Source organism: Schistocerca gregaria, chromosome 1, assembly GCF_023897955.1.
Source record: "Schistocerca gregaria isolate iqSchGreg1 chromosome 1, iqSchGreg1.2, whole genome shotgun sequence".
NCBI classification, from domain to species: domain Eukaryota; kingdom Metazoa; phylum Arthropoda; class Insecta; order Orthoptera; family Acrididae; genus Schistocerca; species Schistocerca gregaria.
The window spans coordinates 1,075,498,609-1,075,514,034 of NC_064920.1; the positions used below are offsets into that span (position 1 = coordinate 1,075,498,609).

The 15,426-nt window shown below is 41.0% G+C and overlaps 1 protein-coding gene across 1 annotated transcript in view; it reads right to left on the reverse strand.

Annotated features, from left to right (window-relative positions):
* Positions 1-15,426, reverse strand: part of LOC126281675 (serine/threonine-protein phosphatase 6 regulatory ankyrin repeat subunit A-like) — a 362,879-nt gene that overhangs the window by 102,859 nt on the left and 244,594 nt on the right. The window contains exon 15 of the mRNA XM_049980838.1: positions 12,406-12,507. Within this exon, the coding sequence (XP_049836795.1) occupies positions 12,406-12,507 (102 nt within the window). The remainder of the gene's footprint in view (positions 1-12,405; positions 12,508-15,426) is intronic.

Genomic DNA, 15,426 nt, shown 5'->3' on the forward strand with positions numbered 1-15,426 from the left:
TTTCAAACTGCACAGGTATGGCCTCTTCTATTAGTAGCCTTGCCTCTTCTAGTGAAGATCTAGATCCTATTTTCTCCACAACGTTTAAAAAATTATTATTGAAAATATTTTCAATTTCTGATTGTTTGTTAGTAGACTTGTCATTCAGTTTTATGGCACTAAAGTCTTCCTGTGCTCTTGGTTGCCCTGTTTCCCTTTCAATAATATTCCAAATTGCTTTAATTTTCTTATCAGAGTTACTGATCTCAGAGTTTCCACCATGAGATGTAGTTCCTCCCCCCTTTAAATTTCCTGCTATCAGCCCAGCTAGTTTACCCTTCCCTTTCTTGTTGAGGTGTAGGCCATGTCTAGTATAGTCCCACCTACAGAGTGAATCAACAGGAACCACACCAATGTGTGACCCTGCACCAGATCCGAGTAGCCATTCCAACTCCAAATTAACTCTCCTGACAGAAGAGCTCAAATGAGGTTGGTCATGGCACTTCAGAACCGACGCAAACCCAACACTGGTATGACTCCATGCTGATGCAATCTTTGCCATGTCACACTCTATGCTGTACCCCGGATCTCTGTCAATACTGTTGCCTGGACCACCCACAATAGTTACGGTATCTTCCTTAGTAAAGCCTCTACATAGTGAACCGAACTTCTCTGTAACCTGCCTCAGTCCAGCACTTGTGACCTGGTATTCCGACCCTAATTCATCCTGCGGAAGTTGGCCCACACCCCTAACATGCGAACTACCTAGCAACAAAACTTTCTTTCTCTTTGGAGACTTCCCTACATTCTTATTCAATTTGCTTCTGAAAGCTTGTTGAGCCCTGTCTACATCTACTTCTGTGAGAGGTTCATCAGTTTCTGACTGAGGCAACTGGTCAAACCTATTTTGTACATTAATAACAAAGCTGTCAGAAGAATTTCTTGGCCTGTCCCTTATGCCTGTTGCCACTTCCCACCCCTCTTTACCCTTCTCCCCCCTTAACCTGCCCAGTTCTCACCTAGCCTGATCTAACTCAGCCTGAAGGGGAGCAATTTTCCCCTCCTGTTCCACAATCTTTCTATCTCTACTGCATAGCCTACAGAACCACTGATGACTCTCGCTCATTTTCCCAATTCCCACGCCACTACAATCGCCCCAATGAAAAAAGTTACTAATGAATCACACCAGATCCCAGAGCTAACGATTCTATGGCACGTCAGGCACTTTACACTCATGGTACAAATCGATTTTAGTAACAGAAAGACAATTAAGTTACCGGAAAACACTGAAAATACATGTACGAAAAATTAGGCCTACTCGCGACTATGTAAACAGTGGTTCAGAAGTTTTTTACTGGAAATTACTTATAAGGTATTACATAAGACCTCTCTGGTAATGCCAACACAAATGTGAAGTGCAGTCAAAAAGAAGTCTTCATGATACCTATAAGATACTGTGATAGCTGCACAGTCAGCTGAAATCTAGAACTGCAATAATATACATACGAAATTATGGCCAGTGCTGATCTTCCTTCTGTCCTGGATTACATCAAAACCATGGGGCACAATTATTTCCATGGAACTGAAGCTAATTTAAAAGTTTAATATTTGTCATGCCTAAAACAATTTTTGTGCTCAATTCTAAGGCAGTGTTACAGTAACAGTCAAAGAATCAGCAGCCACAGTGAATTTTATTGTTGCCCTATCTAGAAGATACCACAAGAACTGTTGTTAAACAGCTAAATGAGAATTGTTAGCATAAGGAAACAGTATTTCTACTGTTTAAATAATGGTAATAATATGACTTATAGGAACTTCTGCTTAAACTACAGGAGAAAAGCACATTGAATTATATCAGTTTGTAGTTTCTAGTCAATTAAGTAGTACTCTAGTTTGTGGGGTTACTTGACCCCTAGTGTTCTAGCCACGACAACAAGATTGTTAGATAAAGGATTGGTAATGATTTTTACTGATAGGTTAACTTATAGAGGAACCATGCTTTAGTTTTTGTCTTATTAAGTATTGGAGAACTGGCAACTGCATGGTGCAATTCATAAATGGAGCTGCTGCCACTGCATTATGAAGTCTTGGTGCAAATAGGCAGAGGTCAATGCTGCTTCACTGGGGTCACAGTGAACCCAGAAAATAATAGCTTTTGTATAACTTGCAACATTTGTAACTGATATTTATATGAGATATCCAGTGTACCATGCATAGTGTCTCTTAGGACAGATGACAAATCTTATTTTTATTCGAATAATAAATAAGTTGTATCATAATACTCATAGATATTACATGACGTAGGTATGATAATGTATGGAGGGTTCTCACTCATGAGGGAATAAAATATCTCTAATGGGTTGGTTGGTTGATTTGGGGGAGGGGACCAAACAGTGAGGTCATTAGCCCCATTGGATTACAAAGGAACCATCCCAGCATTTGCATGAAGTGATTCAGGCAAATCATGGAAAACCTAAATCAGGATGGCTGGACACAGGTTTGAACTGTCATCCTTCCGAATGCAATTAGAGTGTATTATATCTCTGCTTTGTGGCTGGAGTGGGTACTAGCATGGTACCAATGTTATGTTTATATACCTATTGGTTAATTAAGCAATTTTCCACCACTTGTTTCTCTTTTATATGGAAAAGCTGATAATGATTGTATATTGAAAGAAAATGTTATGAAATTATAAAGTTTCATATTCTTCCTATCTCAGATACCTCGATGTCGGAATATGTCTTGTCAGCAAGTGATTGTGCCCTTTTTACAACCAAGAAATGTAAAGAAAGGATTTATCAAATTACAAGTATTTGATTAATGTGAATGTTAGAAATGTCACTGTTAAATAGTTATTGTGACTGGATGAACAACAAGTTTTTGCACTCAATGTATGTTGGATGCAGAGCGAAAAGTATTATACCAGCTACAACTGACACAGGCGATCTATTTATTTAGACACATTATCAGTATAAGTGATAAAATTCATTGTACCTCGGTGAAAGCAAATGTGCAAAAATTTATATTCAAAGAATCTGAGCATGATATGGATATACTTACATACTGGTAATAGAATGTAAGAAACATTAAACTTTTGTTTATTATAATTACAAAGAGGTAGAAAAAACTGAGCACATGCTGTGCATTTATCCATTGTGTTGCCACTAAGCTGTAACATTCATTCCTATTGCATTACTAAAAGGGAAACAAACACTGAGGGCAAACTGTGCATATATCCTCCTCCCCCCTCTCTATTTTTTCCTACCCCTCTCTCTATCCACCTCATCCTGCCCCTCACTTTGTCCATCTCATCCCTTTCCTCTCTCTCCCTCTGCCAGACTCTTCCTATGCCCTCTCTTTGTCCACCTCCTTTGTCTCTCTGTCCACCTCACCCTCCTACCTCTTATCAGTCCACTTCCTCCTCCGTCTCTCTCTGTCCATCTCATCCTCCTCCCTCTCTTTTTCTACCTCCTCCTTCTTCCCCAGCCTCTCTGCCCATCTCCTCCTCCTCCATCACTCTGACCATACCTGCCTCCCCTTGTCCATCACCTCCTCTCTGTCTCCACTTCTCCTCTTCCTATCCATCCCATTCATCCTGTCATCAACATCCTTATCTGTCCATCACATTCTTGTCCCTCTCTCCATATGCTTACCACATGTGTGCCCATCTCTTACACCCATGCCTCTCTGTCCATCCGCTCCTCCATTGTCTATGTACTCCTGCACAACTCTCTATGTGCAGTTCCCCTATCCCTGAGCAATCCCTCCTGCCCTCTCACAAAGCAGGAGCAAATCAGTACATTGTTGCCAATATCTCTGCTGGTATTGGGATTAGTAGGTTATAAACAGCACAGTGGTTTTCTTGTGGTGTTTGCTGTTTGTGTGCCAAATTTGGTTGAAATTGATCAAGTGGTTTGGGAGGAAATCATGGACATACATTCATATGGTCAGCTTTATACATACTTTTATATAGATTACAAAAACATTGGAAAGTCCAGGATGGTATGTAACAATATTATGAAAACGAAAGTTTCTACTCGCCATATAGCGAAGATGCTGAGTCACAGAGAGGCAAAAGAAAAAGACTGTCACAAATAAGGCTTTCAGTCCATAAAGCCTTCATCAGAAATAGACAACAGACACACACACACCCTGCTGTCTCAGGGAACTGTAGCCACACTGCAGTGTAGCCATACAACATTGTGGCTACAGTTCACTGAGACAGCAGTCATGTTTGTGTGTGTGTGTGTGTGTGTGTGTGTGTGTGTGTGTGTGTGTGTGTGTGTGTGCATGTGCATGCATGCATAGGTGTTGCCTATTTTTGACAAGGGCCATACAGGCTGAAAACTTTATTTGTGATAGTCGTTTTGGTGTGCCTATCTGCGACTCATCATCTCCGCCATATGGTCAGTAGCAGATTACCTTTTCATAATACTTTTACAAAAACATTGGCCACACAGAGTACAGAGATTTGAATTCTGTATTGTAAAGAAATTTAAAATATTGATTTTGATGAATTAAGAAATGTTACACTATACACCAATATGCACCAACACTAATTTAAAGAAAAATACTGCAAACTTAGTCCAAGAAGAAGCCAGTGCAGTATTCTGAATAACAAACATCTGATGTTACAGGATGAGGCATATTTTTACTGTCTACATGCTCATTTACAAGGTAGCAGAACACATCCACAAAAACATCAGTTATACATTAGATATATTGGTGTCAAAAATGTATCTGAAAATGTGCACCGTAAAAAGGAAAGTTATGAAAATAAAGCTAGTAAATCTAAAGAGTGAAAATCTATACAAGCAAGAAAATTCTCGAACAAGCTTTATTGCTCATAGTTGTAGCAGTACTGAAGCAAGAGCTACAAAATATTTAACACTGGTAGAGAACATACACGCATTGTATGGCATAGAAAAGCAAGGAAATTATATATCTAGATAAATATCTTCAAACAGAAGTGTCTCAGTATCAAGACTTCAATTAAGTAAAAGGGGGAACAATGGCTATGTTTCATGTCTCATTGTACACAGTTATAAACCAAAGACTATATTACTGTTAGATTTATACACAATGTTACCTTTGCCTGCTCAAAAACAGAAAAATTATGATGCTGTAAGAATAATAAGTGGTTAAAGGGAAGACACATAGTTATGTTACTAAGGAGAAACACAACAGTTTAGTCTAGAGTCTGGGAAAACCAGGAATCAAATAACAGCAATAAACACTGAAAAAGAGAAAAGAAAAAGAAGAAAAAAAAGATGCACCATGAAGGAATTATTCAAATGGGATGAAAATTAGTAGATGTAATGTACATATGAGGGGGACCCAAAAGAAACCGGATTGTTGTCATAAAAAATTTATTGGTGAACCTTTTTACAAAATTACTTCAGTCACCTTCAAAATACTCTCCATTACATGCGATGCACTTGTCAAGTCTCTTTTCCCACCATTGGAAGCATGTTTGGAACCCTTCAAGTTTGATATTGTCCAGTGCCCTTTGCGAAGCTGTTTTTACCGCCTCCACATTGTCATAATGCTCCCCTTTTAGCATTTTTTTCATTTGTGGAAATAGGAAAAAGTTGCATGGGGCTAAGTCTGGTGAATAAGGAGCGTGGGGAATGACAGACCACCTCTGAGATGCCAAACAGTGGGTCACTCATAAGGCCATGTGTGTTGGAGCATTGTCGTGGTGCAAAAACCAGTCACCTGATCGCCAAAGTTCCGGGCATTTCCTCCTCACATCCTCTCACAGACGCCTTAAAAACCCAAGTAAAAGTGCTGGTTAACTGTCTGGCTAGGGGGTACGAATTCCCGATGCACAATTTCATGAACATCAAAAAAGACAATGATCATTGTCTTCACATTTGACCTCACTTGCCTCACTTTTGTTTGGTCTGGGAGAGTTGGGAGTACTCCACTGGCTTGACGCTTGCTTGGTTTCTGGGTCATACCCATAATACCAACTCTCATCCCCTGTAATGACTTTGTTCAAGAAGTTTGGATCACCTGCAACCTCTGTTTTCAATTCCTTACACACATTCATGAAGATGGTTTTTTGCTCCTGTATGAGAAGGTGAGGAACAAATTTAGCAGCAACATGTCTCATGTGCAAATCCTCACTCAAAATCTGCTGGAACGAGCTCCAACTGATTCCTGTCTCTGCTAAAATTTGGTCAATCGTTTGGCTACAATCCTTGTTGACCTTTTGGAGGGCTTTTTCAATGTTCTACTTATTTCGCGATGTTGAAGGGCATCCAGAATGAGCTTGCTCTTCAACACACATCTCACGACATTTAAAGCGCCCAAACCACTTGGAAACCTGTGTGAGGCTCATAGCGTCCTCCTGGAGAGCTTTCTGAAGCATTTGGTGTGTCTTGGTTGCAGTTTTTTTAAGCAGGAAACAAAATTTCACACACACACTTTTTTCTTTTAAAGTTGCCATAACGATTTCGCAGAGGTAGTCCGCCAACAGTCCGAGGAACACAATACCACACTTGCATGTTCAGCTCTACACTGACGCCGTCTGCACAGCTGTCTCATGAAGGTCTCAACTACCACTATCTAGCATGAGAACCCTGCAGTACGTCTATGAGTGGCAGCGCCCTTGGAGTCCCATATCACTTGGGTCCCTCCTCGTATACAGACAAATAAATGATCACAGTTCCAGAAGAACTGTTTCGTTTATTGAAGAGCACGAGTTTCACAAATTGAGCAAATTAATAACACATTGGTCCACCTCTGCCACTTACACAAGCAGTCATTCTGTTTGACATTAATTGATAGAGTTGTTGGATGTCCTCCTGAGGGATACTGCGCCAAATCCTGTCCAACTGGCATGTTACATTGGCAAAATCCTGAGCTTGATGGAGGACCCTCATTAAATTGGGGAGAGATCTGGCTACCTTACTGGGGATAGTAGGGCAATGTAACACATCAGTTGGACAGAATTTGGCACAGTATCCCTCAGGAGAACATCCCACACATTCATCAATCAATGTCAAGCTAAATAATTGCTTGCGTATGGGTCAGAGGTGGACCAACACATTATTAAATTGTTTAATTTTTGAAGCTCATTCTCTTGAATAAATCATCCAATTTTTTTTTACCCACATCCTTTTGTCTTTTCCTCTCCTTCCCTCTTTCCTGAAGAAGCAACCATCGGTTGCGAAAGCTAGAAATTCTGTGTGTGTGTTTGTGTGTTTTATTTATTGTGCCTGTCTACCGGCGCTTTCCCACTTGGTAAGTCTTGGAATCCTTGTTTTTAATATATTTTTCCCATGTGGAAGTTTCTTTCAAAACAAAGATTCCAAGACTTACCAAGCGGGAAAACGCCGGCAGACAGGCACAAGAACAAAACACACAAACACACACACAAAATTACTAGCTTTCGCAACCGATGGTTGCTTCTTCAGGAAGGAGAGGGAAAGACGAAAAGATGTGGGTTTTAAGGGAGAGGGTAAGGAGTCATTCCAATCCCGGGAGTGTAAAGACTTCCCTTAGGGGGAAAAAAAGGACAGGTGTACACTCGCGCGCGTACACACACACACACGCACACATATCCATCCGCACAAACACAGACACAAGCAGACATATTTAGGCAAAGAGTAAGGGCAGAGATGTCAGTCGAGGCGGAAGTACAGAGGCAAAGAAGTTGTTGAAAGACAGGTGAAGTATGAGCGGCGGCAACTTGAAATTAGCGGAGGTTGAGGCCTGGCGGATATCGAGAAGAGAGGATATACTGAAGGGCGAGTTCCCATCTCCGGAGTTCGGATAGGTTGGTGTTGGTGGGAAGTATCCAGATAACTCGGACGGTGTAACACTGTGCCAAGATGTGCTGGCCGTGCACCAAGGCATGTTTAGCCACAGGGTGATCCTCATTACCAACAAACACTGTCTGCCTGTGTCCATTCATGCGAATGGACAGTTTGTTGCTGGTCATTCCCACATAGAAAGCGTCACAGTGCAGGCAGGTCAGTTGGTAAATCACGTGGGTGCTTTCACACATGGCTCTTCCTTTGATCGTGTACACCTTCCAGGTTACAGGACTGGAGTAGGTGGTGGTGGGAGGGTGCATAGGACAGGTTTTACACCGGGGGCAGTTGCAAGGGTAGGAGCCAGAGGGTAGGGAAGGTGGTTTGGGGATTTCATAGGGATGAACCAAGAGGTTACGAAGGTTACGTGGACGGCGGAAAGACACTATTGGTGGAGTGGGGAGGATTTCATGAAGGATGGATCTCATTTCGGGGCAGGATTTTAGGAAGTCGTATCCCTGCTGGAGAGCCACATTCAAGGTCTGATCTAGTCCCGGGAAGTATTCTGTCACAAGTGGGGCACTTTTGGGGTTCTTCTGTGCGAGGTTCTGGGTTTGGGGGGATGAGGAAGTGGCTCTGGTTATTTTCTGCTGTACCAGGTTGGGAGGGTAGTTGCGGGATGCAAAAGCTGTTTTCAGGTTGTTGGTGTAATGGTTCAGGAATTCAGGACTGGAGCAGATTCATTGTGAGTCCATATCATGAAGATGTCATCAATAAATCTGTACCAAACTTTAGGGTGGCAGGCCTGAGTGACCAAGAAGGCGTCCTCTAAGGGACCCATAAATAGGTTGGCATACGAGGGGGCCATCCTGGTACCCATGGCTGTTCCCTTTAATTGTTGGTATGTCTGGCCTTCAAAAGTGAAGAAGTTGTGAGTTAGGATGAAGCTGGCTAAGGTAATGAGGAAAGAGGTTTTAGGTAGTGTGGCTGGTGATCGGCGTGAAAGGAAGTGCTCCATTGCAGCGAGGCCCTGGACGTGTGGGATATTTGTGTAAAAGGAAGTGGCATCAATGGTTACAAGGATGGTTTCCGGGGGTAACAGATTGGGTAAGGATTCCAGAAAGTGGTTGGGGTCTTTGAAGAAGGATGGGAGACTGCATGTAATGGGTTGAAGATATTGATCTGCATAGGCAGAGATACGTTCTGTGGGGGCTTGGTAACCAGCTACAATGGGGTGGCCGGGATGATTGGGTTTGTGAATTTTAGGAAGTAGGTAGAGGGTTGTCACAAATAATGTTTCGGCCAACAAGGACTTTGCCAAAAATAGATGACTGACAGACACACACACACACACACACACACACACACACACACGTGACTGCAGTCTCTCTGGCAGTGTGTGTGTGTGTGTGTGTGTGTGTGTGTATGTGTGTGTGTGTGTGTGTGTGTGTGTGTGTGAGTCTATCAGTCATCTATTACGTGCCACTGTCATTACCTCCCTTTCCTGTTCTAGTCGCGTATTGTTCGCGGGAAGAACGACTGTCTGAAAGCCTCCGTCTGCGCTCTAATCTCTCTAATTTGACATTCGTGACATCCTTGGGATGTATAAGTAGGGGGAAGCAATATATTCGATACCTCATCCAGAAACGTAACCTCTCAAAACCTGGTGAGCAAGCTACATCGCGGTGCAGAGCGCCTCTCTTGCAGAGTCTGCCACTTGAGTTTGTTAAACATCTCCGGAACACTATTAAGGTTACCAAACAACCCTGTGATGAAACGTGCCACTGTTCTTTGGATCTTCTCTATCTCCTCCATGAACCTGATCTGGTATGGATCCCACACCGATGAGCAATACTCAAGTATAGGTCGAACGAGTGTTTTGTAAGCCACCTCCTTTGTTGATGGACTACATTTTCTAAGGACTCTCCCAATGAATCTCAACCTGGTACCTGCCTTACCAACAATTAATTTAATATGATCATTCCACTTCAAATCGTTTCGCACGCATACTCCCAGATGCATTTACAGAAGTAGCTGCTACCAGTGTTTGTTCCACTATCATATAATCATACAATAAAGGATCCTTCTTTCTATGTATTCACAATACATTAGATTTGTCTCTTTTAAGGGTCAGTTGTCACTCCCTGCACCCAGTGCCTATCCGATGCAGATCTTCCTGCATTTCACTACAATTTTCTAATGCTGCAACTTCTCTGTATACTACAGCATCATCCACGAAAAGCTGCATGGAACTTCCGACACTGTCTACTAGGTCATTTATATATATTGTGAAAAGCAAGGGTACCATAACACTCCCCTGTGGCACGCCAGAGGTTACAGTAACGTCTGTAGACGTCTCTCCATTGATAACAACCTGCTGTGTTCTGTTTGCTAAAAACTCTTCAATCCAGCCTCACAGCTGGTCTGATATTCCGTAGGCTCTTACTTTGTTTATCAGGCGACAGTGCAGAACTGTATCGAACGCCTTCCAGAAGTCAAGAAAAATAGCATCTACCTGGGAGCCTGTATCTAATATTTTCTGGGTCTCATGAACAAATAAAGCAAGTTGGGTCTCACACGATGGCTGTTTCCAGAATCCATATTGATTCCTACATAGTAGATTCTGGGTTTCCAAAAATGACATGATACTCGAGCAAAAAACATGTTCTAAAATTCTGCAACAGATCAACGTCAGAGATATAGGCCTATAGTTTTGCGCATCTGCTCGACAACCCTTCTTGAAGACTGGGACTACCTGTGCTCTTTTCCAATCATTTGGAACCTTTTGTTCCTCTAGAGACTTGCGGTACATGGCTGTTAGAAAGGGGGCAAGTTCTTTCGCGTACTCTGTGTAGAATCGAACTGGTATCCCGTCAGGTCCAGTGGACTTTCCTCTGTTGAGTGATTCCAGTTGCTTTTCTATTCCTTGGACATTTATTTCGATGTCAGCCATTTTTTCATTTGTGCAAGGATTTAGAGAAGGAACTGCAGTGCGGTCTTCCTCTGTGAAACAGCTTTAGAAAAAGGTGTTCAGTATTTCAGCTTTACATGTGTCATCCTCTGTTTTAATGCCATCATCATCCCAGAATGTCTGGATATGCTGTTTCGAGCAACTTACTGATTTAACGTAAGACCAGAACTTCCTAGGATTTTCTATCAAGTCGGTACATAGAATTTTACTTTCGAATTCACGGAACGCTTCATGCATAGCCCTCCTTAACGCTAACATTGACCTCGTTTAGCTTCTGTTTGTCTGAGAGGTTTTGGCTGCATTTAAACTTGGAGTGAAGCTCTCTTTGCTTTCGCAGTAGTTTCCTAACTTTGTTGTTGTACCATGGTGGGTTTTTCCCATCCCTCACAGTTTCACTCGGTACATACCTGTCTAAAACGCATTTTACAATTGCCTTGAACTGTTTCCATAAACACTCAACATTGTCAGTGTCGGAACAGAAACTTTCATTTTGATCTGTTAGGTAGTCAGAAATCTGCCTTCTATTATTCTTGCTAAACAGATAAACCTTCCTCCCTCTTTTATATTCCTATTAACTTCCATATTCAGGGATGCTGCAACGGCCTTATGATCACTGATTACCTGTTCTGCACATACAGAGTCGAAAAGTTCGGGTCTGTTTGTTATCAGTAGGTCCAAGATTTTATCTCCATGAGTCGGTTTTCTGTTTAATTGCTTGAGGTAATTTTCGGATAGTGCACTCAGTACAACGTCACTCGATGCTCTGTCCCTGTCACCCCTCCTAAACATCTGAGTGTTCCAGTCTATAACTGGTAAATTGAAATCTACACAAGACTATAACATGCCAAGAAAATTTATGTGAAATGTATTCCAAATTTTCTCTCAGTTGTTCTGCCACTAATGCTGCTGAGTCGGGAGGTTGGTAAAAGGAGCCAATTATTAACCTAGCTCGGTTGTTGAGTGTTACCTCCACCCATAATAATTCACAGGAACTATCCACTTCTACTTCATTACAGGATAAACTACGACTAACAGCGATGAACACTCCACCACCGGTTGCATGCAATCTATCCTTTCTAAACACCATCTATACCTTTGTAAAAATTTCGGCAGAATTTATCTCTGGCTTCAGCCAGCTTTCTGTACCTATAACGATGTGTGTTGCAAATAGTGTTTTATTCTAATTCTATTTTATTAGTTATTTGAATGTGTGTTATATATTCTTTAAAACTGCATGTGGGTTTGTGTTGTGTACATAATGAAATGAAATGAATAGTTAATACTTTTACTTTCATGTAATTATATTCCTTTGATTTAACAACCTTATAAACACATTCAATAGAAAAGTTAGCTGTGGACAGCAATTCATGCTTCATCTTCTTACATCATATTTTTAATGCTTTCTTTCACTGAGAGGTATGTACAACCTCCTAATTAACAGGAGAATAGTTCAATTGACAGTGAGAGTTTCCTCTCTGTGCCAGGTAGTGGAATTCCTAGTTATGCAATGCGTGCCAGCATTTATGGCATTTTTTAAAACTTGTGTCTGTATTGCTAACACTTCAAAGTGATGATTTTATTTTAGTGTTCTTGAAATGTGGGTCATATGTAGGGATTTAATAAATTTCATATCACATATCTGACATAATTAAACAATTAACAAAAAATTTTTCTGTTGTGTAATTACAATACCTTGGTATTCACAGGTCTACTTGACACAATGTTGAGCAGTGATACCCCACATTCATCTACAATATTTGGATCAGCACCAGCATCCAGTAGCACTTCCAAGGCCTAAAATATAAAGAGATACAAGTAAATAATAGAATCACATCCATTTACTCACATGTTGTCATCATGAAGGAGAACCTTAGGGACATGAAAAAAAAATCAAAGATATGTATACTGTAAGGGTATAAACTTAAGTGACATTTTACTACTCAAATGAGTACATATGATACTGGTTGCCAGATCAGGAAATTTGAATAATGCTAATGATTGCAACAAAGTATGGTTTGCTGGTGTATGTGAATAAGTGTGCACCTTGTTAAACTGGAGACCAGGTGTCAAGATATCATTATAAAATTGCCAAGGAAGAAATGTGTGACTTGTATTATGACATTACAATGAAGTGCCAGTGCTGACAAGACTCTGATAGCTTTTCCTGATTAAGCAATTGCCAGTCAGCATGAATGGGATACATCCTATCTAGGACAATAGCTGTTGGATTGGGAAGGTTCATTTGGAATTGGAGAGCAATGGTTAACAGATTAGATACTCCCAGAAATGGACACTAATATGAACCAATTCCACAGCAAATGGTGTTGGTCAAGAGTTACAAAATTACACCTATATGCAAAAGATATGAATTATGGAATGCACTGCTTAAAATACAAATAAAACTAGCACACTGATTTCACCATATCATTGGGATGAGTGCAACAAGACCAAGATGTTATCTGTAATCTAAATACTCTGAACTCTGCAACCAATGTAATTGAAATTTATGTTATTTTTAACATTTGTGTGTATATTGTGTAATGAAACATGATAAGGACACCTGCAGTAAATCAGATGATTACCAAAAATGTTATCCACAAGTTGCATACAAGACTACATTGTACCAAGCACACCATGATTGCTGGGTCACTTTTCATTGAAGAGTGGTGCATGAGTTGGACATTATTCTGCTGACTATGAGTGCACACCAACTACAACAACATGGTTGAAATGTCATTGGACAGCATTTATTAGACAATGTTAGACATGTAAACACACACTGCATAGATGCAAGATATCCTGACACCACTCAATCTCAGAATATATGACATCATGCTATCATACTGCACACACATGCTTCCTGGACTATTACAAATAGAAGCAGTTACACAACATTCTGATAAAATGACTTAACATATCCCGTCAGGCGAAAAAGTTTAGAAACTGGAGTAATAAAAAATAGAGAAAAGTTAAGGTAACGGTTTTATTGCTTCTTATGTTCTACACACTGGCTGCACACTTTAACTCGATCCCTCAACAGAGTATGCAAGGAACAAAAGCTTGCACTCAGCCCATAGCACACTGGCTGCAGTGACAAGCCACACCTCCTTCTGCTAGAGTAGCCAGTTCATAGCTTACAACAGAAACAAACATGTAATTGATTAATACAGTGTAGAAGTGAAACAAAAGTGGATGGTGAGCTGCTAAAAGGACCAGCTACAGGTTCTTTTCTCATTGATGTAAATGATATTAACAATCACTATGCACAATGCCACATGACTCAACACTAGATTCCCAATGGCTACTTATTCTTATGGCACCCTATACTTTTAGACAGTTAACGCTGGCAAAGAGAGTAAACATTCTGAAGTGGCACTAACTCAGAGGTGTCAAGTTAAAATGTACAATCTATAATCTCCTCCCATTTGAGTACAATGTACAGGACATTCATACAGACATGTGAAACTGTCAGAAAAATCCTTCTTTGGGATGATGTCTGATTAGCAAGTCACATTAGCTTGAATGTCAGTTATCTTGTCTGAGAGTTGACCACTCATGGATTTCTGCACTTTGTCATTTTGTGCAAGTTCATATTGGCAACACCAAGTCTCATCACCTGTGATAAGTTTTTGGAAAAGGACTGTTCATGTTTTGCATTTCAATCAAGTTGTGACAGATATCCACATTTTGTTGCTTTTGTTTGGCAATCAATGTATGTGGCACAACTTTGTAGACATTTTCTCTTCTCCAAACCATTCATTGAACACTTGATTTAGAGATGTTGCTCCATTGCAATTTGTACACAACACTGTTGACACTCTACAGCTGCACATCTACTACTTAACACTGCCTGCTCACAACTGCCTTGTCAAATGCACATTTATTGTTTACAGTTGTTAGTTCAAATAGCCACTGTAGTTACTTGCCAGGAATAAAATCAGTCTTAGAACGTTTTGGAGGGATAGTCCAGATACATCAATAATTAGTGTAAGCAGCATTTTCACAATTAATTCAGGCTGTAGTCCAAAGCTCTGAAATCAAATGATGACCTTGTGACATTAAATACAAATTGGAATATTTCATTAGATAGTTGACAGTAACAATACAATAATCTCAAGCAATATACACTCCTGGAAATTGAAATAAGAACACCGTGAATTCATGGTCCCAGGAAGGGGAAACTTTATTGACACATTCCTGGGGTCAGATACATCACATGATCACACTGACAGAACCACAGGCACATAGACACAGGCAACAGAGCATGCACAATGTCGGCACTAGTACAGTGTATATCCACCTTTCGCAGCAATGCAGGCTGCTATTCTCCCATGCGGATGATCGTAGAGATGCTGGATGTAGTCCTGTGGAACGGCTTGCCATGCCATTTCCACCTGGTGCCTTAGTTGGACCAGCGTTCGTGCTGGACGTGCAGACCGCGTGAGATGACGCTTCATCCAGTCCCAAACATGCTCAATGGGGGACAGATCCGGAGATCTTGCTGGCCAGGGTAGTTGACTTATGCCTTCTAGAGCAAGTTGTGTGGCACGGGATACATGCGGACGTGCATGGTCCTGTTGGAACAGCAAGTTCCCTTGCCAGTCTAGGAATGGTAAAACGATGGGTTCGATGACGGTTTGGATGTACCGTGCACTATTCAGTGTCCCCTCGACGATCACCAGAGGTGTACGGCCAGTGTAGGATATCGCTCCC